Raw genomic sequence first — 24,794 nt, 5'->3', positions numbered from 1 at the left:
GATTTCCACCTATTTCAATTTGATCTAGAATATTAAAGTCAGACTAGCTATTATTATTATTATATGTAAATCATAAAACAATTCATTTTATTGAATTACAATTTATATACTTAAAAATTATAATAAACCACAATAATTAATCACTTAAGTATTAAAAAAATATTTTATAAACTTATAATCAAAAAATAAATTCTACAATTGAATTGTAATTAAATCAAATGAGTAATTTTTTGTTTTCTTAAATTCATCGTTGATATCCTTCAAATGCACACATGAGAAATTGCATAGAAGATATAAATCGTATTAGATAGGTTTAATACGACAAATTCAGCCTAACAATTGTTGGCACAAGAAATTAATTTCGATTTTTTTCTTTTGACGTATCACATATTGCATCAATTTAGTCCGTCCAAGGTCAAATGTGACAGTCTATTTTTAGACTTTTGGTTATCCACTTTTATTAAATAAAAAATAATAACTGCAGTTGCGTATATGAATTCATTACTCTTTGTTTTTCTACACGTAAAGTAGAGCTATAAATTGAGTATTTTTCTCCATTCATTTCATCACTTTTTGTTCTCCATTTTTTTCAGCATAAAAAAACTTAGGATATATTTATTATTGTTATTATTATTATTATTCCATAAAAAAAATGCATAAATTGTTCGTAGCAAGGTCTGTGAAATCTGCTTTGTTCAGAATCAAGAATCATCAGAAGCCACAATTTGCTGCGTTTTCAACTTCGTTACTCTTCGATGATACACAGAAACAGGTTAATTTATTTTTTCTGTTATGCGTATGAGTGAACAGAGAGTGTTGTGGGATTTGAATTTTCTGAGTTTAATTTTTAAATTTTAGTGAATTTTTATATATAAATTTATGTTTTCGCGTTGAAAGTAGAACTATTTGTATATTAATATAGCTGGTTATCAAATTCAATCAATTTTGTTTCAATTTCTAGTTTACCCATTGATTGGATATCGTCATCAACATACTGCAATTAGAGTTCTTCGTTATTATTATTTTTTTGAATTATTATTATTATCATTTTAAATTGGGGGTAGGGGTAGGGTAGGGGGAAACGAGGAGGGCAATTTAACCATTACTTTTAAGTGGTAGTAGCCGACCAATTGAGCTACTAACATTTTTCGAGTTATTTGTTGTTATTATTATTATTTTTTAAAAAAAATTGGGGTAGGGGGAGGGGAATTGAATCCTTGTGTGGGAGTTTCAGTATTCAACCAACTGAGCTATTAAGATTTTTCCGGGTTATTTGTTATTTTGTAAAAGGGTTTGTTGTAATTTAACTATGTTTTAGCAATTAACCCAGTACACATAGACAGGTCCAAGTTTCAACCCATATGTTGATTTTCTTCTATTATTTTTTTGCATGTACATATAGTTGCTACTCAAATTTCAAACAATTTTGGTACAATTTGTTTGTTTTTACACTTGTCATCGACCTGCTACAATCAAAGTTCGTAATTTTTAAAAGGATTTGTCATAATTTGAATATTTTTAGGCTAGCCATTAACCTAGAATAGTTTTCTTTCCTTAGGTTAGGTGAATATTGTTGCCTATTAATGGTTTTTATTGGGTTTGGTAACTCATGTTTCTGTGACTTAGTCTGTGGAAGTATTGGTTTTAGGTAATTAATGCTGAATTGGGTAGCGTTCTTGCAGATTTTAATGAAGAACCATTTACTTTTACTCTTTTTATTTTTTTAAATAATTTAATTTTGTATTTTTCTTCATATGGGGGCATTTTGTAGCAATTTTGACTGAATTTCTTTCTTTGTGTTTGATCTTTGTTACTCTTGGTTTGCAACTTTGCATAATCATATGTGATGCTCTAAAATCTGGACTGATTTATGAAATGGTGTTATTGAGTTGTTTACTTTATGTAAGCTGAGGGTATATTGGAAATAACCTCCCTACCTCGTAGAGATAGGGTTAAGGTCTGCATACACTCTAACCCCTCCAAAAACTCCACTTGTGGGATGACAATGGGTATGATGTTGTGTTTTGAGTTATTGGATGATTCTTGAAAGATGTCTGGAGTTTTATGATTGCTAAATTGCTGTGTTCATTCATTATCTGCAAGCTGAATTAGTGGAACATTTAATGAATCATGCAACGTCACTGTCTTTCATCCTTATCTCACAAAAAGCCTCATTTCTAAAAGCTATGCTTCTGAGCCGTCCCTCTCGCAGTAGGTTTCAAACCTCACCTCCTATTGATTGGGAATTCAATTCACATGGATAGTAGGAGCCACTATTGCTCCCCTGTAAAAATATAGTTGTCTTAAGCACTGATGTCTTTTCCTATTTACTTAAGCTAGTTAGGAGTATGTTTTACTTCAAGGCAATAGTTTTAATTGCATGACATGTGAATGCATTCTGTTTGTGAAATGCACTATGACAGTTTTCTAACTCTTCCATTTGCAAATTTCAGTTTAAAGAAAGTGTGGCACAATTTGCTCAAGAGAATATTGCCCCCCATGCTGAAAAAATAGATAGAACGAACTATTTCCCTCAGGTATGTGTATATATGCTCTTGTTGTCTGAAGTGTTCTATCTACAAAAAATGGTATTTTAACTCTGTTCTTCTTGTCTATCAGGATGTTAATTTATGGAAACTAATGGGGGATTTTAATCTCCTTGGTATTACAGTGCCAGGTAAGCTTTTGGATCATAATCTCTTTATTGATTTTGATGTGATATTATAGGGTCAAGAGAGAGCAGACAAGAAAACTACTAACATTCCTCTCAAGTGCTATACTTAAACGAAGAACCTAAACATAGATATGGAGTGACAGTCCCAAAAGTTTGGTCTGAGATTGCTTATTTTGTCTGTGTAGAGGAATATGGGGGACTTGGCCTTGGTTATCTATATCACTGCATAGCCATGGAAGAGATTAGTCGAGCATCAGGGTCAGTTGGCCTATCTTATGGTGCCCACACGAACCTATGCATTAATCAGTTGGTAACTGTTTTTTCAACTCAAAGTTATACATACGTGGTCTCTCTGTGCTGAGCGACAAATAATTAACAACTACTAATGATTTTATAGGTTAGAAATGGAACCCATGAGCAGAAACAAAAGTATCTACCAAAGGTATTCTTCCACGATCACATTTATTTTTAAGTTGTATATCCACATTTCCTGCCAGCTACTGTGTTTTTCCCAGTATAGGTGATCAGACATCTGTGATCTTCAGTAGACCGCCTTCATATTGAATACCAAAAGTCACATCATCTCTACAATTGTTGGAGTCTCATGAAAGCTCCTTTTTTATATTGTATTCCTTATATCACGATTCACCAAAATATATCTCATAAGTGCTTCAAATCCTGGTGGATCCGTTTGAAGTGAGTATTATTTTTGCCCAGGGTAAGCCATAGGTTTATGGCTCAACAACTTCACATCGTAATGGCACACGCTTAATTATTAAGAACTGGGTATGTGGGCGTACTAACTTATTGAAGCTTCAAATACTCGGTCTGTAATTTCCAAGTCATCAACAGCATCCACAACTTGGTTGAGTTTTCTCTAGAAATTTCTGAACTGGTTTATATTGTAAGGATCAGCTCAAATGATAAATGGTAGAAATTGCGTTGCACCAAACGGATAACACCAATTAATTACAGTTATGAACTCTTTAAGACTTTTATATCCAGCATGTCATATGGATTTACAACTTAGAACACTGGAAATATGCTGGGCTTCGAGTTATAGATGACATTTATTCATTTGGTTGGAAATAAATTTACTAGAGTTATATTCCCTTTAAGAAGTTGTACTAAGAGCAAATTAAGCTTTCTTTTGCTCAAACATAGCCCAATCTTATTGCGGCTTTCACATGGTCCTGTTTAAGCTTGTTCAAGGGTTTTATCTTTAATTGTAGGGTTGCAAGAAAAGTGGAGCATTATCCTAGTATATCTGTTCTGTTAATGTTAATCCCATTTTTTAATTTAATGAAATGTCTGAATATAATAAATAGCGGCTCACTCTGTTATAATTTGATTGTTGTAGCTAATCAGTGGTGAGCATGTGGGGGCCCTAGCTATGAGTGAACCTAATGGTAACTACTGCTAAATTCAATTCTCATTTTATGTCTCTCATTATCATATTATTTTCAGATGCTAATTCTTCGTTTCCTTTTTCTTTGAGCGGAGAGGTGGTCAGGTGTTACGACTGAGCAAAGGGCTTCTGAATTTTGTGTTATAGTGTAACTGAATAGTTTTGTTTTCATGGTTCAGCTGGATCAGATGTTGTTAGCATGAAGTGCAAAGCTGACCGTGTTGAGGGTGGTTATGTTCTGAATGGAAACAAAATGTGGTGCACAAATGGTCCAACGGCTCAGACGCTGGTACTTCTCTTTAATGTTTGTGTCCTTGCTTTTTTACTTTACCACGCTTTCGTCTCACTTAATATTGTTTGATTGCTATTACTTCCTAAGGAGTTATCTTTTGTATTACACAGATTATGGATAAAAATGAAAGTGTTCTTACGTTGTTAAAAATATATAGTCTTGAGAATTTGAATTTAATTTGACATACCCAATCTGTCAGATGAGATCTCATGCTAAGGAACATGTGAAGACAAATATCGGTTGATGGGAAGAAGTGTCATATACTACTACACATAAACTTTATACCATATGAAAATCAATGTTTTAAGGACATTGAAGAGAAAAAACCAGTTTCAGCTCTTTTCCTGCAAAGGTGAAGGGCTGATTTCTGGATGAAGCTGATTTGTGACATGTAGTGAGGGTGGGAAAAAAATATAGTTGTTTTTTTAAGAATTTAAATTAAGTGAGAAAAAATAAAAATAGTTAATTTGTCTTCCTGAGAGTAGTAACTTTCTTTGTGCTAAATGAATCGTTTGACAAGCAATCCTTTTATTCCAGTTGAATTTGATTCACTACATGGGTTTCAGTAATTGATTTGGATTACAGCCTCGCATAATCACTTATTGTCACTTGGTTGGCACATCTGCAATCGCAGCAGCAGTGGATACTGGATAATCTGTTTACAATGTTTAAGGGCCAATAACTTATTCCAACGTTACTTAAGAACTGAATAGTTGTCACCTAAGTTAATTTGATTAGCTATTGTAAAGTTACTTTCGAAATATACTAATGATTCACCTGCAGAAGTCCATATACTTTCCGCTTTTAGAAAAAGTTCTCGTCTTTCCCGTCCATCCATCCTTTCCCCACATATACAGGTGTATGGTGTTTGTCTGTGCAATCCTCTTACAGTTCAATTTCCCTGATAGATGAAAATGAGGTCTTTTTTTGTTCAAACTTGGCTTTAGAAATAGCCATTTGACATTTTCTCCCATCCTTCTGACTAAGTGCAATCATTGTGTATTTGGCCTTTGTATTTCTGGTCTTATTCTGAATGGGATTACAATTGTAAGGTTCATTTATGAAAATCTATTTCTGGACAGGTTGTTTATGCAAAAACAGATGTCACAGCTGGTTCAAAAGGAATCACAGCATTCATTATCGAGAAGGGAATGACAGGGTATGCACCCTGTACTGATACTACTTGAAAGAAATGAAAAATGAAAAGAAAAGACTTACTGTTTCTTGTTTGATTTTTTCGTAGCTGCATGATTGCACCACACAAATAGTAAAGTATGATGTATTATAACAAAAACACTAGAATCTCCAGCGAGCTTGGGAAATGCTTATTCTTCTTATTGCTGAATATGCAGATTCTCTACTGCCCAGAAATTAGACAAACTTGGGATGCGAGGAAGTGACACGTATGTACATCTTGCCCAAGTACTGCACTGTTTGGATTCACATTTTTGTTACTATGTTGAAGGTGGCCTAATAAATTTACTCTTAACTGTAGATGTGAGCTTGTGTTTGAGAACTGTTTCGTTCCAGAAGAAAATGTTCTGGGGCAAGTAGGAAAAGGTATGAGTTCTGAGTTAACTTCTATGTTGGCCCAAATATCTTGCCTTATTCCGTTAGGTAAGCTTAAGTCTCTCAGAATTTCCCTCGGTAATGGGGTGCGGCAATGTTAGGTAAGCTTAGGTCTCCCAAATATCTTGCCTCATTCTGACTCAGTGTTACAACAGACCAGTATAAGGATAACCAGCATTAGTGAGTTTTAATCCAAACTAGCTGGTAATATGTGTGGATTTATTTTTTGCATCTCCTTGTTTTATTTCAATTTGTAGGAGTTCTTTCTATTTTGGAACTTTTCAAAATGTTTAAAACCATTTTATTTTTATCAAAAAATATTCATTTTCTTATAATTCAATTCAATCAAATTATCCAAATTTTAAACTCTGACGTGATATTTTTTCTTATCAAACCAACTTTTCTTCTATTACTTCACCAATTTCCTCCATTATTAATATAATGCACAAGTCAAAATGAATATCTTAAACTCTTTGCCCAGTCAAATACCATCAAAGCAATTAAAAGGAGAGTATTTGTTTCTATGTTAAAGTCTGCACAGATTGTAGCCTTTTGCAATGACTTTCTTTGAAGTTATTTTTGGTTCCTAGCCCCTTCTGTAATATCTTCAATAATCATGATCTCACACTTGAGGTATATGAGGAGTGAAGTTCTGGTAGAAGCTAAGTGGACGTCATTGGTACTATCTCTCTCAGAAAAAGTTTTTCTACTGCTTCAGGAGTTTATGTCCTGATGTCGGGGCTCGATCTGGAAAGACTTGTTTTGGCATCTGGTCCTGTTGGAATTATGCAAGCTTGTCTCGATGTTGTTCTCCCCTATGTTAAACAACGCGAACAATTTGGGCGACCGATTGGAGAATTCCAATTTGTACAGGTTGTTAACTGCCTTCTGGACATTTATACTTTCTATGTTCCTGTTATTTGTTGGTCTAAATTCTTAATATATGTTGCCTTATTGAACTGAAAATATAGGGAAAAGTGGCTGACATGTACACATCTATGCAATCTTCAAGGTTTGGTGTTCTTTATTGACACACTTGTCCATGTTTTTTTTTTTTTGCTAAATCTGATCAATAATATCATGTGCTTGTTCTCTTTCATGAACAGATCTTATCTCTATTCTGTTGCAAGGGAATGCGACAGCGGGACGATTAATACCAAGGTCCTTGCACTAGAAATTTGCGTTTGTTTTCTTCTTGTTTTAGTTACTCAACTTTATCGAAGCTAAAACTTAACCAACGAACATCTTTTTCCTTTGAACTTAACATGCTTTCAATTATGTTTGTTTAGGATTGTGCTGGTGTTATACTCTCTGCTGCTGAAAGAGCAACCCAAGTTGCTCTTCAGGTGAGAAACTTTATTCCTCTCTGTTCCTCTGTGATAATTAAATCTTCTACCCATAGGCTGTCAACTCATCTGTCACCCTTAGTTTGGTACTTCTGTTATCTCTTACTGGTTCAATAATATACTGAAAAGCACCGTCGTTTCTGGAAAAGAATCGAGAATCTCTCTGTCTTGGCTTATTCCGGTAATGCCAGTATGTTTGAATGGATTTAAAGGCACATAAATCTCTCGGTCCTGCCTCCATCATTCACCGTGTTTCAAATAGTGTCTTGTCCCAGAGAATTTCTCGGTTATCAAAAATCTAGTAAGAAAGATGATGTGCTTATGAGATTGTTGCGCGTGTTGCAGGCTATTCAGTGCCTCGGAGGCAATGGCTACGTGAATGAGTACCCAACTGGACGTTTTCTCCGAGATGCCAAACTATATGAGATTGGTGCAGGCACAAGTGAGATTAGAAGAATGATAATAGGCCGTGAACTCTTTAAAGAACAGTGACATTGACATAGATAATTTATCCAGCTCGTTGGGAAAATAGCAAAAATTGATACACACACCCCATCTTTTCTTTTCATTTGGAATTAAAGAAAGAAAAAAAGTTAATTCCCTTTATTTTTGTGAATGAATAATGTATTAATTCAAGGTATTCCTATCAAATGAAAAGGATGTGTTGTGAGTGTTGTTAAAAACAAGCTTGCAGTCTGAGAAATGTGGATAGCATGAAGCATCTTGTGTTCATGTAGGGTCTGAGAAAAGGCCACCACACTTGCGAGTGTGATGTAGGCAATCTACACTGACGTAAGCATCGTGATTGATTTTATAGAAAAGCATTTTTTTGGGGGACAATAAAGAATTTTGTTTTCCTTTATTCTTTTTTAAGTGAGATTTATATAGCTTTAGCTTAGCCTATGAAAATTGGTTTTAGTGCTTTTATATATCCACATTCACTTCATTAAATATTGAAATAGTAAGCCCACATATAAATAGGATAGTATTATAGTACTTATGACCTATTGCCACTACCAATGCAATCTAGGTAGTAGGCATTAGATGGCACTAACAACCAACTTCCCTTACCCACAAAATATAATTAGAAAAACACTCTTTTCACAAAGTAGTGTTGTCCAACAGAGAATAGACCAGATTTTCAATCCATAAATACTCCTACTAAATAAAATATTTGACAAAATGGAATAATATAACCTTCTAAGATTAAGTAGGTAAAAACAAAGTTAAAAGTAGATAATATATTATTTACCAAACACGAGTACACAACTTGGTTTTGGGAGGGGGCTCACATTTTCATATCCTTGTCTCAATTACATCGATCCTGAACTATGTACATCCATGTATTCTTGCGCTTACCCTTTAAGTCAAGCACAACCTCCTGAACACTAGGTTCAAACAACTACACACCACTTTTTTTTTTAGTGTGTGGAGAGGGGGAGGGGGGAGGGTAAGTCACATCTTCCCATCCTCTACTTAGTTGTCTTAATTACATCGATCTGAATTATATCCACCCAAGTACTCTTGGACTTACCCATTAGGTCGAGCACAACCTCTCGAAAGCTTGGTTCAGACAACTACATCTCTTTTAGGAGGGGGATCACATCTTTCTATCCTCTACTTAGTTGCCTCAATATTACATTGATCTTGAACTATGTTCACCAAGTATTCTTTGCCCTCAACCTTTTGGTCAAGCTGGTCTCAAGGCAACTGCATACCACTTTGGGGGTGGGGGGTTAGAAAGAAAGGGGTATTCATACAATGTTCAATAATATACATAGTGAAACATAGAATTCAGAGTTATTGACATATGAGTCACCACAGTTTTCATCATACAAGCTCCCATTGTAGTTGAAAACAGACTTCCAACATTTAACAAAACATATTAAGTGATAATAATTTATTAAACATAACAAGAACATGTAGTAGGTAGAGTAGTATTATCATCACATATATCACTTAACATAACATAACATAACATAAAAAAGCATGAACATTCATAGGTACTCCATTCAACTTTATTCAAATCCTGATTACAGTTGGAGAAGAATCAGGCTGGCCAACTGAAGAAGACTTTGAGACATCCATGATTGCTGGTGCCTCCTCCAAACAACTTTGAGTGTCATCACTGATCCCCTCAATAGTCATTTTCTCCACTTCTTCTTGAGTGTATATATGGATCTTGGATACTACCTCACAGAACTCACTGCAAAAAGTCATTTAGAAGGTAACCAAGTTACTGATTAGCAAATCAACCTATCAAGGGAAATTATACTTTTTCCAACAACATATCCAACCAGAGTAATCCCACAAGCGAGGTCTGGGGAGGACAGTGTGTACATCGACCTTACTTTTTCCCTGAATCAAGATTTTGCTGCTCGGCAGAAATTGCAAAATAACAAGTTCTAATTTAAGGTGTGGTATAAAGGAAACTATTTTTCTGGAAAATACTTTCTTGAAAAATAAGTGATTTCTTATTTATTTTCTTGTGTGTGATAAGTAAGCTTTGTGTATAAATTCAAGGGAAACACTATGTGTGGTGGGAGTGGCGAGAATGGGGGGTGGGTGTGTTGGGAGGGTGGAAAGGAGAAAATCAGTATGGTATGCTATTTTAGGAACTTCTTTTCCCTACTTCAACTAGGGAAGTCATTTTCCTCATTTTTAAAGAACTTATATTACTTGGAGAAAATGTTTTCCAAAATTTTTGACCAATCAAAGACGGGAAAATTGGAAAACATTTTCTCAGAAGCATTTTCCCTCCATACTAAACACACCTTGGAGGGTAAAGTGTATGCGGACCTTACCCCTACCTTGGAGGTAAAGAGGTTGTTTCCGATAGACCCTCAGCTCAAGGAAAGAAATTTATCTTAACATGGGAGAAGAAAAGTAAAAGAAAACTCGGATTTCAAGTGGAGGTTAGCTAATATCCGAAACTCCAATTTCTAGTGGAACTCAGCTAATTGGAAGAGAAATTTCTGTGGTTCTCGTGATTCATATGCATTAATAAATCAAGAAGTAATATTTTTTGAATGTAGTATCAAACAATTGAGACAGCGATGAGAAACGGAAATGCATGAGAAAGGGACTTACTGCCATGGATCATCTCCGACAACCATCATGTCATTCTCACTGTCGGTGTACAAGATTCGCCACCCCTTGTTGGGATCTCTTAGGAGGTCTTCCATGTTGAAAAGCCTCTCCAACTCAACCAGTAAGTCGTCATAGCCATTCAATCTCGAGAGATCAATGGCTCGTCCAACCAAGCTGCCTTGTTTGTGAACCTTCACGCCATTTATCAAATATCAGCAATAGAGTCTGAAGAAAAACCAGTTCCAATTCGCTACATGCAACTTATGGAAACTTACCTTTGTACAGCTCCTCTTACCAGAACTCTGCGAGCTAGGAGTAGATGGTTCTTTCGTCAAGGAAAAGCCAAACAGTTTACATGAAGCCTGTGCATTGAAGGAGCCGTCATTTTCATTCTTGAAATGATTCTCTGGAATGGATACTTTAGACATCTCCGGTGGCCTCTGCTCATTTACAAACTTCGGCATTCCAACTTCTTCCCTCCTAACCACATTTTGGATTGAATTCTGGTTCAAGGTAGGATTTTCTCTTTGGAAAGTAGTTATGTAGGAGGGAACCACGGGATCTTGTCCAGCTCTATACATCGCATTGTAAGGTAAAAACACATTCCTCGCCCCTTCAGAAGCGAGAGGATAGAAATTGGCTCTCGGCCTCTGATATGTGCCGAAAACATTGCAACCAAATTCAGGTTTTCCCCAAGCACCAAAATTAACATCACCTTTTCCAGTAAGGGATCTTAACGAGCAAATTTCTTGACCTTGCAAGACCTTTGGAAACCTATTGGATTCCAGAAAGCCTGTGTAGGTAGTTGGAGGCTGAGTTTTCACAAAGTCACCAACAATTATGTTCTCTACACCATTTGGCATGAGATTGTGACGAGCTACTCTTTGCAGCTCGAAATCCAGTGGGCGGACTGGTTTATCACAACCATAGGGAGGTGATATCAGACCTAAATTTTCTTGACCTTGCAAGACCTTGGAGGATCTTATTGACTCCTCAAAGTCTAAAAGAGCACTCCCTCCTGATAAAATAACAAAATCGGGAAAAAAAAAAACGAACTTCAGTGTAATCACGACATAATGACAACAACAACTATATACTCTGTGTAGGATCTGGGAGGGTAGTGTGTACGTGTACGCAGACCTTAGTAGAGAGACCTCTTTCCAACAGACTGTCAGCTCAAGGATAAAAACAGTCCAATGCAGTACCGATACAACATAATGACAACATAATACGAAAGGATTTAGAAAAGTTAGATCAGTACCAGCAAAATGGCTGTCCAGTACTGATGGTGCCTGCTGACTAGTCCGCAGTTTCTTCAGTCTTGGTGAGGACTGAATGCTCAGTGGTGGTAAGGAAACTGAAGAATCAATTTCCCAAGGAGAAACCCGTTCCTGATGATTACTCATTATATCTTCATCCCATCTGACCTATTAAAATTGATGGCATAGGCACTTATATCAAAAAGTTTACAAGTTGCGTAATAGGCATTATACTTATTGTAACAGTTCTGTTTGGGAAGATAACACAAATATGAAATACATGAATGTACTTCAGTATTTGAATGTCTTGACGATAGCAAACTTTTATCAGTCTTGCCACGAAAAAAATAAATCAATCATCTTACAACACCTGAGTTAACAATTTCTCATTATATTTACCATCGAAGTGAGAATAGTTTGATAATTCATGGCATGGCCAATTTTTATGACCTTGATTAATCAAACCAAAGAATATATGGTCCTTTCAGTGTTCCTAGAGGTATTCAACCAGCAGTTTACGTGTTACAAGACCTCTGAGTAGAGCTGATCTAAGTCACAAGGTAACACCAGCAGAAAATTCAAGAACATATATGCTTTTGCAAATAACAAGGAAGCAAGAAAATCACCCTTCAGATAAATAGAAGAACTTCCAACTTATTCAAAAAACATGAAGTGTTAGGTGGACCAAAATCACCCTTTTATGGCAACTCTTTAGTTACAACTCTCCACATGGCATGTTTATTACCATAAGATTAAAGGGAATTTTGGTACATTCTACATATCTTTAATTTAAGACCTCAAAATTCAAAAGTCTATTGTATTTTTTTAAACTCCGTACCAAGTCAAAACCAGACAATCAAATTGAAACGGAGGGAGTACTTAAAAAACAACAGAATGATAACTATATGCCAGGCATACCATCAAGCATCTCCATTTAGAGTTGGGCCATCTAAAGGGATCCATATCGCTTATCCCAGTCACTACACCGCTGTACCTGCATGCAGTGATAGAATGTTTTTATTACAACAGAAACCTAATGAAAGGAAGAAGAGCATTGATGGGATTTAGTAAGGATACAATTACCTTCTTTCAGGTGAATCATCCAAATCAAATTTCATTTTAAATCTTGTCCCAACAGGAATCCGAGTGTTGATGGCTTTCACGTACTTTTGGTAAGGTACAACGAAAGCAGCATGACTTGCCCTACATTATAAGAAAAAACTTTAACTCATCTACATAGCAATAAAAGAACAATAATATCTTGAAAATTCGTAACACGAACTTCTGAAAGCTGCAGAAGTGACTAAAGAATAAACTTCACATGTTTTAAGATGAAGGAACTTGACTACAGTCTACGGGAGTGCACATAATATGAGACTTTTTTGTCCATCAGATTATTTTCTGAAAATCATAGTTCTTTGTTATTCCTTATTCCTTGGGAAATAAATGGTTTCATAATCAGGACAAGTCACTGTTTGAAACACATGAATTGAAAAAAGCAGTAGAAATCATGCCTTTTCTCATCTTCTTAACTGAATCAACCCTTCCATATTGTCAATGGTTTTACCAATAGGTAATATTTTTCAAGTCTGAATTTTCACACGTTGAATTAAAGACAGAAAAGTAGACGATTTAACTTCCAAGAGCATTAATATCTTTATACCAGTGAATCAAATTTCTTACATATCTACCAGAGATGCACTTCCTCGCGAACTTTATACACCATGGGTTCTTCTATAAGAAATTTCGCTTCTGGAATGTAAAACTGGTTTCATAACATTGAAATAATTCACTTCGATGATATATTTAACTGTAACATTCTCTTATTCAACTCTAATCCTGATGCAATCAGATGGAAACATGATAGGGATGGGGAATTCTCTGTTGGAAGAATGTACAAAAGAGACCTGGCAACACAGCCGGGGGAGATTGCTGGACCTTGGAAACAAATCTGGAAATCCAACACCCCAACCAAGATAAAGTGTTTCACATGGTTAGTGTGCAGAAGAGCATGTCTGACTCAGGAGAGACTGAAAAAAAGAGGATTTCAGATTGTTTCTAGGTGCTTCTTTTGCCATGAGAAGGAGGAAACAAACAATCATTTGTTCCTTCACTGTAGAGTGACTGCCCAGATATGGTATCTGTTTCAAAGCATTATTCAAGATCCTTGGGTGGTGCCTGAGCATACTGCTGACCTATTAAACTGTTGGATGAGAAGAGGGGGAAGTAAAACACAGAAAAAATGGTGGAATCTAGTTCCATCTTGCATATGGTGGTCAATTTGGAAGGAAAGAAACAATAGGTGCTTTAAGAATATTACTAACCCAATGCAGAAAGTTAAAGAAAACTGCATTAATACTCTATATTTTTGGTGTAAAGAAGAGGGTATAGATGATGTAAATCAGTTAGTAGATTTCCTAGGCTATTTGTAATCATGACTACTTCGCCTTGGAATTTTTTTGTTTGGTTGCCAGCATACCCTCATTGCTGATGAATACAACTTTACCATTCTCAAAAAAAAAAAAACATTCTCTTATTCAACTCAAACTTGAAGGAAATCTGAATGAACAACATTGCATCAAATATGAACATCACTAAAAAGAAACAGCTGCTTCATTTCATAAATATGAATAGGCAAAGTACTTCCCTTTGCCAGGTAAGTGCAGTTATATATATGATAGCACAGTGCAAGATTTGGGTCAACCTCAAGATCATCCTTCGGATGCTTTAGATGCTGACAATGAAAAATGAACTAGTCGAAGTAGAGACAACCAGTAGACAAGTTGCTTTCCTAGCATTGACCTACTAGGAAACCTACTTGATATGAGCCACTAGAGCATGCTTTGCACTACATTTGCATAGAAAGACACATGCATCTGAATCACTCAGTTTAAACGAATAGCTAACTTGTCTCTCAACTAAAAAATTTCATCAGATACCTGAAGTTCAGAATCAGAGGACTATTAGTTGGAAGGTGATTGATGGTTTAGCAAACAGAAAGATCACTGCCTATAGAATGGATCAAATACCTGGGTACTAGTATAAGTTATGGTACAAAAATAGACCTGGCCTAATTCAACCCCAAAAACTAGCTCATAAGGTGAGAATTGTCCAAGACCATATTAAGAGACCTCATACCTCTTATAAAAAAGAAAAAGAGGTATTTTCATCCCTAAATGACTGATGTGGGAACTCAACAGTCAACACCCCCGGCACGCCAAAAAAATGGATCTTGGGTCTAACTCAACTCCAAAACCTAGCTCATGAGGTGAGGATTGTCCAAGACAATATAAACAGATCTTCTCATCCCTAAATGACCGATGTGGGAAACTCAACGAATTACTACCCTCAATTACGTTTTGTTCTGCAGCTGATGACACATGAATAAACGGGAAAGCCACTAGTTGTGCCTCAATCTAGAAACAAACTAACAAATATAATAAAGATGGATTGCAATAGAGCCAAATTTATTGCCACACTGCTATGAAACCATATAGGTTCATTTTGGAGCTCCCCAATTATAATATTCCAAATCTTACTTCATACTTCAGTGCATCATTACCATAACAACACAGTATTTTTAGCAATGGCGATAATCACTGATGTTTCAGTGCTATCTCATTAAACCAATTCATACATCATTCTATCTATGACCTTTTCAAGTAATTAAAAACATTTAAACTGCAACATGATTACAAGTAGTACCACCCATAATCAGCTTAGTTTGGATTTTTCTAAAGCATATTTATGTCAAATAAACGAGTATAAATTTATCCCTGGATATCAAACTTCACACCATCAACACTAGCTTAGTTCCAAAGTTTGACTGAAATAGTACGACTTTACTCCTCCAGAACTGTTTGCTTAAAGCTAAGCAAATCTTCTAATACAACTGATCAGCACGAAGAAGGCCTACACGCCTACACCATTTGTATTTGTTAAGATATTAATTGGACACATAAAATGGTGGTAGCCAAAACATAGACAATTCATTTCAATCTCCGCAAATGACTGGTTGGATGGAAATAAGCAATTATGTATTTGGTTGTTATGCCTTCATGACTTAAATGCAATTAAAATCTAAGGCATGTGAATATCAAATCTCATTAACGTCGCACAGCCTAAAATAGTGAAAGATGTACGGATGAGGGATATTGCCACAGATTTTACCATGTAAATAGGCCAACAACTAAATAGAAAACAATGCACAGAGATATGGTGAAATACCTTGGGCTATAGAAAACATGAAAAGTGCTCTTTGCTGATAGGGCGGTAGCAACTGACGAAAGAACATCCGGTCCAGAGTATTGACTTTTGATTATCGATTCAGGAAGTCCATTTCTAGGTCTTGCAGCTCTTCTTATTCCCAGTCTGAGATCTCCACCTTCTCCCCTGCAAGGATCATCTGACTGCTTGAATAAAATTTAAATACCTATCGCGACTTAACAAACTTCAAAAGTTGAATAGCGGATCAATTAAGATCTTGGCATTGGTATCCTAATGGGTCATTATGACATATTGAAAACCTAGGAATTGGACCTAATGCTTTTCCAGCTTCCAAGTACAATGACTTGATATTTTAATATTGTTCACTTTCCACCCTCCTTCTCTTTCCAAGCACACCGGTAAAGATGCTCTAGTACCTTAAAAGCTAACCATTCGGAGTACATATACCATTGAGCCAAGATATTGTTGGGTTTGTTAAGAGGTGTGAATGAGAAATGAATAGGTGTTTTCCCAAAAAAAGACACCAGGGGAAATAATGCAATTTGAATAGCACCTTTACATTGGATAGGTTGTAACTTTTCCGTAAGGCACAATAACACTTGTTCAAACTACCCTTTGTTGGCTATAATTACATGTCCGCTTCCTCGGATTTTTACTTACCAAAAATATGAATTACTCTACTTCTTTCTGCAATATTTCATGCACTTGCAAAGTAAGTTGCAAGTGTGATTTGGCTACTCTTTGTGTTCGTTGTACACTAGGGTTTGAAGTACCACTACACCAGTGTGGTTTATCCATTTTATCATGGGAGAAAATAATCTTATACCTCAGGTACTAGAAGGGAATTAAGTTTCTTAAACACACATTGTGGATTCAGGCGGACTCGAATTTAATTTTGTTTCATCTCCATTTATGGTTCTACTTTATATGAAGTTTTACAAAATTTTATTTTCAAATACAGCAAGGATAACAGGTATGTATACCTCAAGAAGAGAACTGCATCCCCTGAGACAAGATTCTTTTGGCTGACAAAGATACTCCATCCAGTAGTGAGCAAATGTCGCCTTGGCTGGCCTGAAAGAAAAGCATCAAACATAAATATTTCGAACCAAGCAAGTATCTAACTATTTAACTCAATACCTCTATAAATGTGACGAAATTTCCACTCTACTCCATGCAGATCCTTAGCAATCAGCTCCTGAGAGGGTCTTTGCTCTTTGTAATCCTACATTTTATAATGTAGCACCAAGATAGAAGTAAATTAACCAGACAATTACAAGAAATCAACTAACAATCTCTTTAGCAAAAGCCTGGAATGGAGTCACACCAGAGGGGGGAAACAGTCTTCAGCTGCTCGACGGGGAACTGAAAAGCCACCATGGGTGCTGGTATCCGAAGCAGTCAGCGTTTTACAGAACATGTGAGAAGCTGATTTCCCAGGATTAACTCCATTCCCTTCCTCATCAGTCCCCGAATCTTCATGTTCTTTCCCCTCTAAGCTTATAGCCATTGACTGGAAAACACCATGAAATCAGGGAAAACTCAGTCTAAGCTCAATGTAAGATATTACACTAAAAAACAAAAGACCAATTCAAGTAGAAAAAACTAAAAAGATCCCTTTACAGTGGAACCATGTAAATAAATGAACAAAACATCAGCTTAACACATTAAAGTCAACACCTTTACTCAAAATTTGTACATAAAACAGCAAAAGATCAAGATTGAACATGACATAGCAGAGACAAAAACACTAGGTGATTTTTTCCATTTTGCCCTAGACTTGGTGGATAGAGTTATCAGGTACATGTTGCTGTTGTGGGAGGTGACAGTTATACATGAAATTAGCCAAATGTCGCGAAAGCTAGCCCAGACACCACGGTTATCAAAAGAAATTAAAAAAATAAAGATTGAACATGTAAGCAATTACTGATCTTACCTCTGGAAGAGGTCGAAGAGTGAGCTGTGTATACACCTCATCATTTTCCTTATTTGCCTGTTATTTCACAAGATTATAAAAAATGTTACAAAAAAGACAAGCAAAGCTAAAACCTTTAATCTAAAAGGGGGCAAAAAAAAAAATTAAGTTCCTTACAAGCAACTGGACATCTTCCACTCTACAGAAGATCTGAGGCTGAAGACCAAAAGTTGGGAAATCAATCTTGATAGGTGAAAATGGAAAAACAGAAACAGCTTCTTCCATATGACCTTGAGGGAAATAAACCACTACATTTCCTTTCTTGGGTAAACTAGTAAGAGGACCAGCACAAGCATGCCAAAGCTCCTTGTAAATTGAAGTAAGAGCAAGTGAAGAAGACGAAGATACATTTGAAGAACAAGAAGAAGTAGTGGAAGTGTACAAAGAGCAATTAACACAACCCCCACCACCCCCTTTATCACATTCTTCATTACAACATGCATTCTTCTCCACTTCACTCACTAATGCATGATTCAGATCAATTTCCATATGAAAAAAACAAAACACCCCAAACAAAAAAATTGGTTCTTTTTTGTTTTTTTTGTTTTGGGTTTTTCTTGTTTTCTCAGTTTAGTATTACACAACCCACAAACCACAACAACAGGACACAAAAACAAGAAAAAAGGCAAATTCAAGAAAGTTGAGTAAGAGGGCAATCAAGTGTTTGCCACAAAGCTGAATAGAAAATTAGGAAATGAAGTCAAATCATACTCAAGAAATGCTAATATTTTGAAAAAGGGGTTGTCTTTAAAGCAAGAACAGGAAAAGAAACTCAACAGAAAAGAACAAGAAAGTCATGTTTTTGGAAGGAAAGAGGATAAAAGAAAGAAAAGGGGTGAAGGGGGGGGTAAGGGGGGTATCAAATAATAACAAGAAATTCAAAGTATGATTCCATTTCCACTCCCATTTTGGAGTTGAAAGAAGAGGGAGCAGAAGAAGCAGAAGACATAGACAATTGCTAAGGTAGCACAGAAGCAAAAGTGGGAAAAGGCCAATGTGGTTAGTGCCCTTTTGGACTCAAAAACTGTTTTTTTTTTTTAATTTGTTTTGAAAGATAGACCCAATACTGTGTTGAGTGGAGGGGACAGGTTAAAGACAGTACAGAACCCACACATCTTCATCAACCATCTTTCTTTCTTTCTTTTTTGCTTTGCTTTGTATTGCCTTTTTCTCTTTGTTTTTTTCCTTTTTAAAATATATGTGGAGCATAATCATAGTATTGATTCTCTGCTTCTCCTTTTTTTTTTTCTTCTTTTTTTTCTCCTTTCTACTTAATTTTCTTTTGTTGTTGTTTAAGTTTGGATTGATTATGAATAAGTTTCATGTTGGGTGTTCGAGCACCAGTCGTTAGCGTTGATATTGAGCCTGTCGTGGGGATACTCATAGGCGTGGGTGAGCTTATAATAGGTGTCATTATGACTCGAGATATCAGGTCATGACAAGTTGGTGTCGCAATACTTCTTCTTTAGTAGGATTTATGATTGTCAATATGATGTTTTATATTGTGCGTCAGTTTACAACAATTCTCCTTCTTTATTCAGATTTGAGATCGTCAATGTGAGCACGCTCATAACGATACGAGTGAAGCTAGGGTATTGGAGATTCATCAAAACCTTTTGCGTCCTTCTTTTCTATTCAGGTTTGGAATCGTCAACGTGAGTAGCTTCACACAGATATGGATAGAGCTAAATTATCGCAATAAGTTCATTCAAATCTTATTGGTCGAAATATTATAATGTATATACAAAGCTTTTTTTTAATGCATATATCACTTTAGCTTCTTTGTATTTATATATATATATTGAATTCCTTTTGTAAAAGTCTTGACTTGTCACTACACACATGCGAAGTTATGAAATTGAGGCATAACTATTAGAAGTGGATATAAAATTTAAGCTTCATGGATTCAACTTTTAAGATTTTAGCACTGAACACATTACAATTTTATAGTTATGAATTCATAGCTACTATTTGTTACAATGATTTTAAAAACTTTAGGCATAAATTTATGTTACACATCAAAAATATTAAATTCAGATGAACTCAATACTAATATTTTGGTTATAGTAAAATGTAGTTGTTAAATTTGAAGAAAGTTTAGCACAGCGGTAAAAACTGTCGTTGTATGACTAGAAAGTTAGAGGTTTAAGCCTTGAAATTATGATTATTTTTCGAATTCAGATATAGAGAAAGTTTAGTGCAACAATCTATCTTTAATTATTAAATTTGGAAAAAGGGGAAAGGGTTTGATATACCCCTCAATTTTGCTATTTAGAGTTGATATGCCCCTCGTTATAAAAGTGATTCAATATATATGCCTACTTGTATACAAATGACGCACATATACCTTTTTCTTCAAATGAAAGTGATTTTTTTTTTAAATTATTAAAAAAATGTATAATCCATATGTTGGGGGTATATTTGATCCTCCTCACATAATTATTGTTTATTTAACTTTTTTGTTTGAACAACTAATTTAGATTTAATATTTTGATGGTCAAATTTATTTATGTTTCACTAATTTTCTTGTAAAATTTATTAAAGATGTCAAATTTTTTGTTTACAAATACAAAAACTAAATTACAATATTGCCGCAAAAAAATAGTTTTAATGAGAAAAAATAAGAAACTCAAATAATGATAATCAAAGAAGTCAAACAAAAAATTACGTATGAAAAAGATTAAAATATACCTTAAACTTTGCTAGAAGGATCATATATACCCTTTATGATATTTTTTTAAAATTAAAAGACAAATAAATAAATTTAAAACTAATTTTTTCATTTCTGTCAGATAAAGCTCCTTTTGTAACGGTAGAAGTATATGTAAATCATTTGTACAACAATAAGTATATATATAAACTACTTTTATAACGAGGATAAATCAATTCTAAATGATAAGATCAAGTGTATATCATATCATTTTCCCTTAGAAAAATGATACTTTCTCTGTCCAACAATAGTTGTCCACAATATTATTTTGGGATATCTAACAATACTTGTCCACTTTATGAAATTAATGAATAATTTTACACTTAGTTCTTACTTTACCCTTATCATTAATTATAGTCATTTTCTTATTATATTTTTCAAGATATTATATTTATTATATTCAAAAAATGATATAGTAAAATTATCTTTCTATTTATTTTTTCTCAAAAAGCGTACAAAATTAATAATGAACAAATATTATTTAACAGACAAGTATATAACTCAGTATAAGGTTAGGGCCCCCATACCCATCCCACCAAGACAAAAGGGGAGTTTCTCATTGAATGCAAACAAATGCAGCTTTTTAACTTCCAAAAAAAATAAAATGAAAAAAAAAAACATTTATAGGGTGTTCCATTAGCAAGTAGCACTACCCCTTTTTGGTCACTGAATTTAATTATGCTTCTTGCCTTACCAATCTTTTCTTGGTGGGTGGAATTTATAAAGATACCCCAATAATTATTACTATTATTTTCTAAACAAAATAAAAAGATATGTTCAATAATACTTGTGTACTTTAAACATTTCTTAAAAAACTATAAATAAAAAAGTAATTTTACTATATCACCATTTGAATATAATAAATATAATATCTTGAAAAATGTAATAGATAAATGACTATCATTAATGATAGGGTAAATTAGGAACTAAGTGTAAAATTATCTATTGATTTCATAAAGTGCACAAATATTGTTGGACATCCCAAAATATTACAGTGGACAACTATTGTTGGACAGAGAAAGTAAATAACTACCTTTATTTGTACATTACTAGTTCCTCCATCTCGATCTCAAAGTATTTATCGTAATTTTTAAAAATAATTATTTTAAATCATTTATTTTAATTTTTTTATGAAAAAATAATTATTTTTTCCATTTTATACTTGATAGTTAATAGTAATTGCTTCTAAAGACTATAAAGGTTGCGATAGAATACAAATGACCAAAAAATCTTTTCTATTTAATATATTTTTAAGAATCGTATAAAAAAATACGACAGATAATTTGAAATGAAAGAAAAAGTATTTATTAGTAGGAATACCTTCATTAAATTCATGAGCTATTTTTTTTTCTCTATCTTTTTCTCTTTAAAATAATTCATGCACTCAAAAGTATTTTGTCTTTCTGAGTTAATACACTAATAAATGCAACAAACTAATTTAAAAGATTCCCTAAGCTTGCAGATCTTTTACCAAGTATAAAATACTTTATTAACTTACATTTAATAACAAAAATTTACATTCTTTCTTCTTATTAATTATTTTTTGAAGAAAAAAAGGTGACGTTTCTATACATTTTTAATCTAAAATCATTTTTTATAGTGTTGAAGATTACTAGATACTATATCTAAAGTGTTTTATTATATATTGTGTGAATTTAGTTTCGTATTAAAAAGTAATTTTGGCTTAGATTGATCTATGTATATATTCGAACATAATTACTCAAGCAATGATTGAGTCCAATGACATTTAAAATCCACAAAAAAATAAATGTTAGATTCGCTTGACTTTGATAAATATTTGTTTTTATGGTATTGATATTGAAGTTTTCCACACTTCGATTATGACATTAATTTATTTTGATATGATATTTGATATTTCATATGTACTTTAGAAAAAATAATATTTGATATTTAAATAAAAATATCAAAACACTAAATACTATACGGAAATATTTACTACATATACAAATTACAATCCATAACATTATATAGATAATAATTCAATTGGTTTAAATGTAAAATCATAAAAAGTTAAAAAACCTAAAGGCATTTACATTGCTAATACATGTACATATAGTCAATCCTTCTATTAATGTTTTTGAACCTCAGCATAATTCACAATCGCTATAATTTTTGTCACAGTCTTTAGCTTTCGGGTGAGTACTTTATGCGCACTGGGTAAATTCCTCACTATGTAATAGTCTGCTAAACACATAGAGGATGTAAACTGCACTAGGCAAACCTTATGCGACAGACTCGACTGAAAAAGCATTGAGGGGGGATCGATCCCGGGTCATTCATGTGGATGACCACCCTCCAAACCAACTGAGTCATCCCGAAGGATCAATTCTTCTATTATTAATAATACTACATAATTAATTTTTATCTTACTAATATTTGCGTAACTTTAACAGATAATAATTCCTAGAGTCTTCTACTGTTTCTTTCTATTGGGTAAGTGTTACTTTAAACGACTCTCAAGTCTCGTCACTATGTCTGCTGCTATATGGTTGCTATCAACAACTAATAAGTCTACTCTCCTATGGCAGCGCGTGGATACACCTTCATTTTATTTTAATATCAAATTTAAAAATAAATTTATATCTCAAATTTGATACTTAAAAGGTGGATAAGTTAATTTCAAGATTATAATTCTTCGATAACTTTGTTAATGAATCAAACGATTCCTAAAAGTTCCTTGTTAGGAGCACTACTTATAATATGTCTAAATAAGTTTGGAAACAATTTGGTTAAAATTCTTATTAGTTATTGTTTTTGTCTTAATTTAAGTGAATTTTTTGCTTTTCGAGATTTAAATTATGTAAAAATTTTGATTAATATTTTTAAATGCTATTTTTTTCATCACGCATGAGAAGAATTGCAACTTCAAAGAATTTTTCATATGATTTTTTAATATTTTAATTTTATAATATTAAGTTGATCTAATTTAATTTAACTTAAAAATGAGTTAAATTAACTCTCTAAAACGCAAAAACTCCCAAATAAATTGAAAAAAATGGAGTAAAACTTAAATTAATATTCTTGATATTCAATTTTTTTTCAAATTGATATCCCCCCATCCAATTTAAATTTGACGATGAATTCACAACATTTTCTTTATTCGTTGTCATGTTTTTCCTAATTAGTACTATTTTTTCATTTTATTACTGCTTTGATTTATTTGACTGTGTCAAACTCACAACATTGTGTATACTCTACCTTCTTTAAATTTCACTTTTATAAAAATTCATTGGATATGTTGTTATTATTTATAATAAAATTCATATATTTTTAAAAATTACATAAAAATATTATAAGTCACGATAAAAATCTTCGGAAAACGTGATTGCCACGCGCATGAAAGAGAGGTGAGTAAATTTTAGAATTGCCTGCGCTTTTGCACCCCCCTCCCCCCGCACTCACCTTTTACCCCTTAACTCCCGGGGGGTCCTTCTCTACCAAATATTATACGTATTTGTATAGTATATAGTTTGATTTATATAAATTATTAATTGTGTTAATACTTTTGTTTGGATTTTAGTCCAAAAATAATTCTAAGCAATTAGAATTAGGATGGTATGGGTAGAGGAGATGCACGAATGTTTCAGTTGTGGAGGTATGGGAGACTGACTATGAATAATTTTATGAGAGGCAGAGGTAGGTCAAAAAAATATTGTGGAAAGTTGATTAGACAAAACATAACATAACTTCAGTTCATTGTTGCTAGTGAGATTTGAACACACATGCACTAGCTCATTCAAGGCATCTAGAACCCATCTAAGGGGTCTAAAACCACTGGACTACGATAACCTATTGTGATAAGGGTGTCCAGAATATGTTATTTAATCACTTCATGTATCATTTTACTTGTATATACAATATTTTTTTTCGACGAAGCACCCTCACATGCACATGGCTATGCCCCTGTATATATACATACACATACTCTTATAGTTTATTGTCCTTTGAGCTTGATTATTATATCTGATTTTTTTTTACAGGTCGATTATTGTTGTATTTGTTATGGCTATTGTTTATGATGATTTGTCAGACTGTTATGACTGTCTTTATTTCTATTTTTTTTTAATTATGTTGCTTTGGACTATTCTTTTTCTTGAGTCGAGAGTTTATCTGAAACAATCTTCCTACCTCTAGGTAGTGATAAGGTTTTCCTATCATACTTGGTAAATTACACTAAATATGTTATTATTATTGTAACATTAGCGTGAACTAGCTCAACTACA

General features: G+C 33.9%; 2 protein-coding genes across 2 annotated transcripts; one reads left to right on the top strand and one right to left on the bottom strand.

Moving 5' to 3' along the window:
* The first annotated feature begins 571 nt into the window (after positions 1-571).
* LOC125817963 (isovaleryl-CoA dehydrogenase, mitochondrial) lies at positions 572-7,964 on the top strand. Its single transcript, XM_049497466.1, has 15 exons — positions 572-772; positions 2,454-2,537; positions 2,620-2,677; positions 2,860-2,984; positions 3,072-3,116; positions 4,035-4,083; positions 4,262-4,371; positions 5,457-5,533; positions 5,727-5,777; positions 5,870-5,934; positions 6,662-6,816; positions 6,915-6,955; positions 7,050-7,104; positions 7,233-7,289; positions 7,635-7,964. Exons 1-15 carry the CDS (start codon positions 653-655, stop codon positions 7,779-7,781), a joined length of 1,239 nt encoding a protein of 412 aa, XP_049353423.1. The 5' UTR covers positions 572-652; the 3' UTR covers positions 7,782-7,964.
* A 1,289-nt stretch (positions 7,965-9,253) lies between these two features.
* Positions 9,254-18,908, bottom strand: LOC125817955 (auxin response factor 4). Its single transcript, XM_049497459.1, has 12 exons — positions 17,958-18,908; positions 17,802-17,858; positions 17,193-17,378; positions 17,006-17,090; positions 16,849-16,939; positions 15,866-16,030; positions 12,722-12,841; positions 12,557-12,632; positions 11,641-11,806; positions 10,655-11,397; positions 10,380-10,570; positions 9,254-9,495 (listed from the first exon to the last, which is right to left on the bottom strand). Exons 1-12 carry the CDS (start codon positions 18,327-18,329, stop codon positions 9,312-9,314), a joined length of 2,436 nt encoding a protein of 811 aa, XP_049353416.1. The 5' UTR covers positions 18,330-18,908; the 3' UTR covers positions 9,254-9,311.
* Positions 18,909-24,794: the final 5,886 nt, after the last annotated feature.

This window comes from Solanum verrucosum, unplaced genomic scaffold (assembly GCF_900185275.1).
Source record: "Solanum verrucosum unplaced genomic scaffold, falcon-dt-bn FXZP01000253.1, whole genome shotgun sequence".
In the NCBI taxonomy this organism is placed as follows: domain Eukaryota; kingdom Viridiplantae; phylum Streptophyta; class Magnoliopsida; order Solanales; family Solanaceae; genus Solanum; species Solanum verrucosum.
The sequence above is the reverse complement of the archived record's forward strand: the minus strand, read 5'-3'. Positions and strand labels throughout refer to the sequence as shown.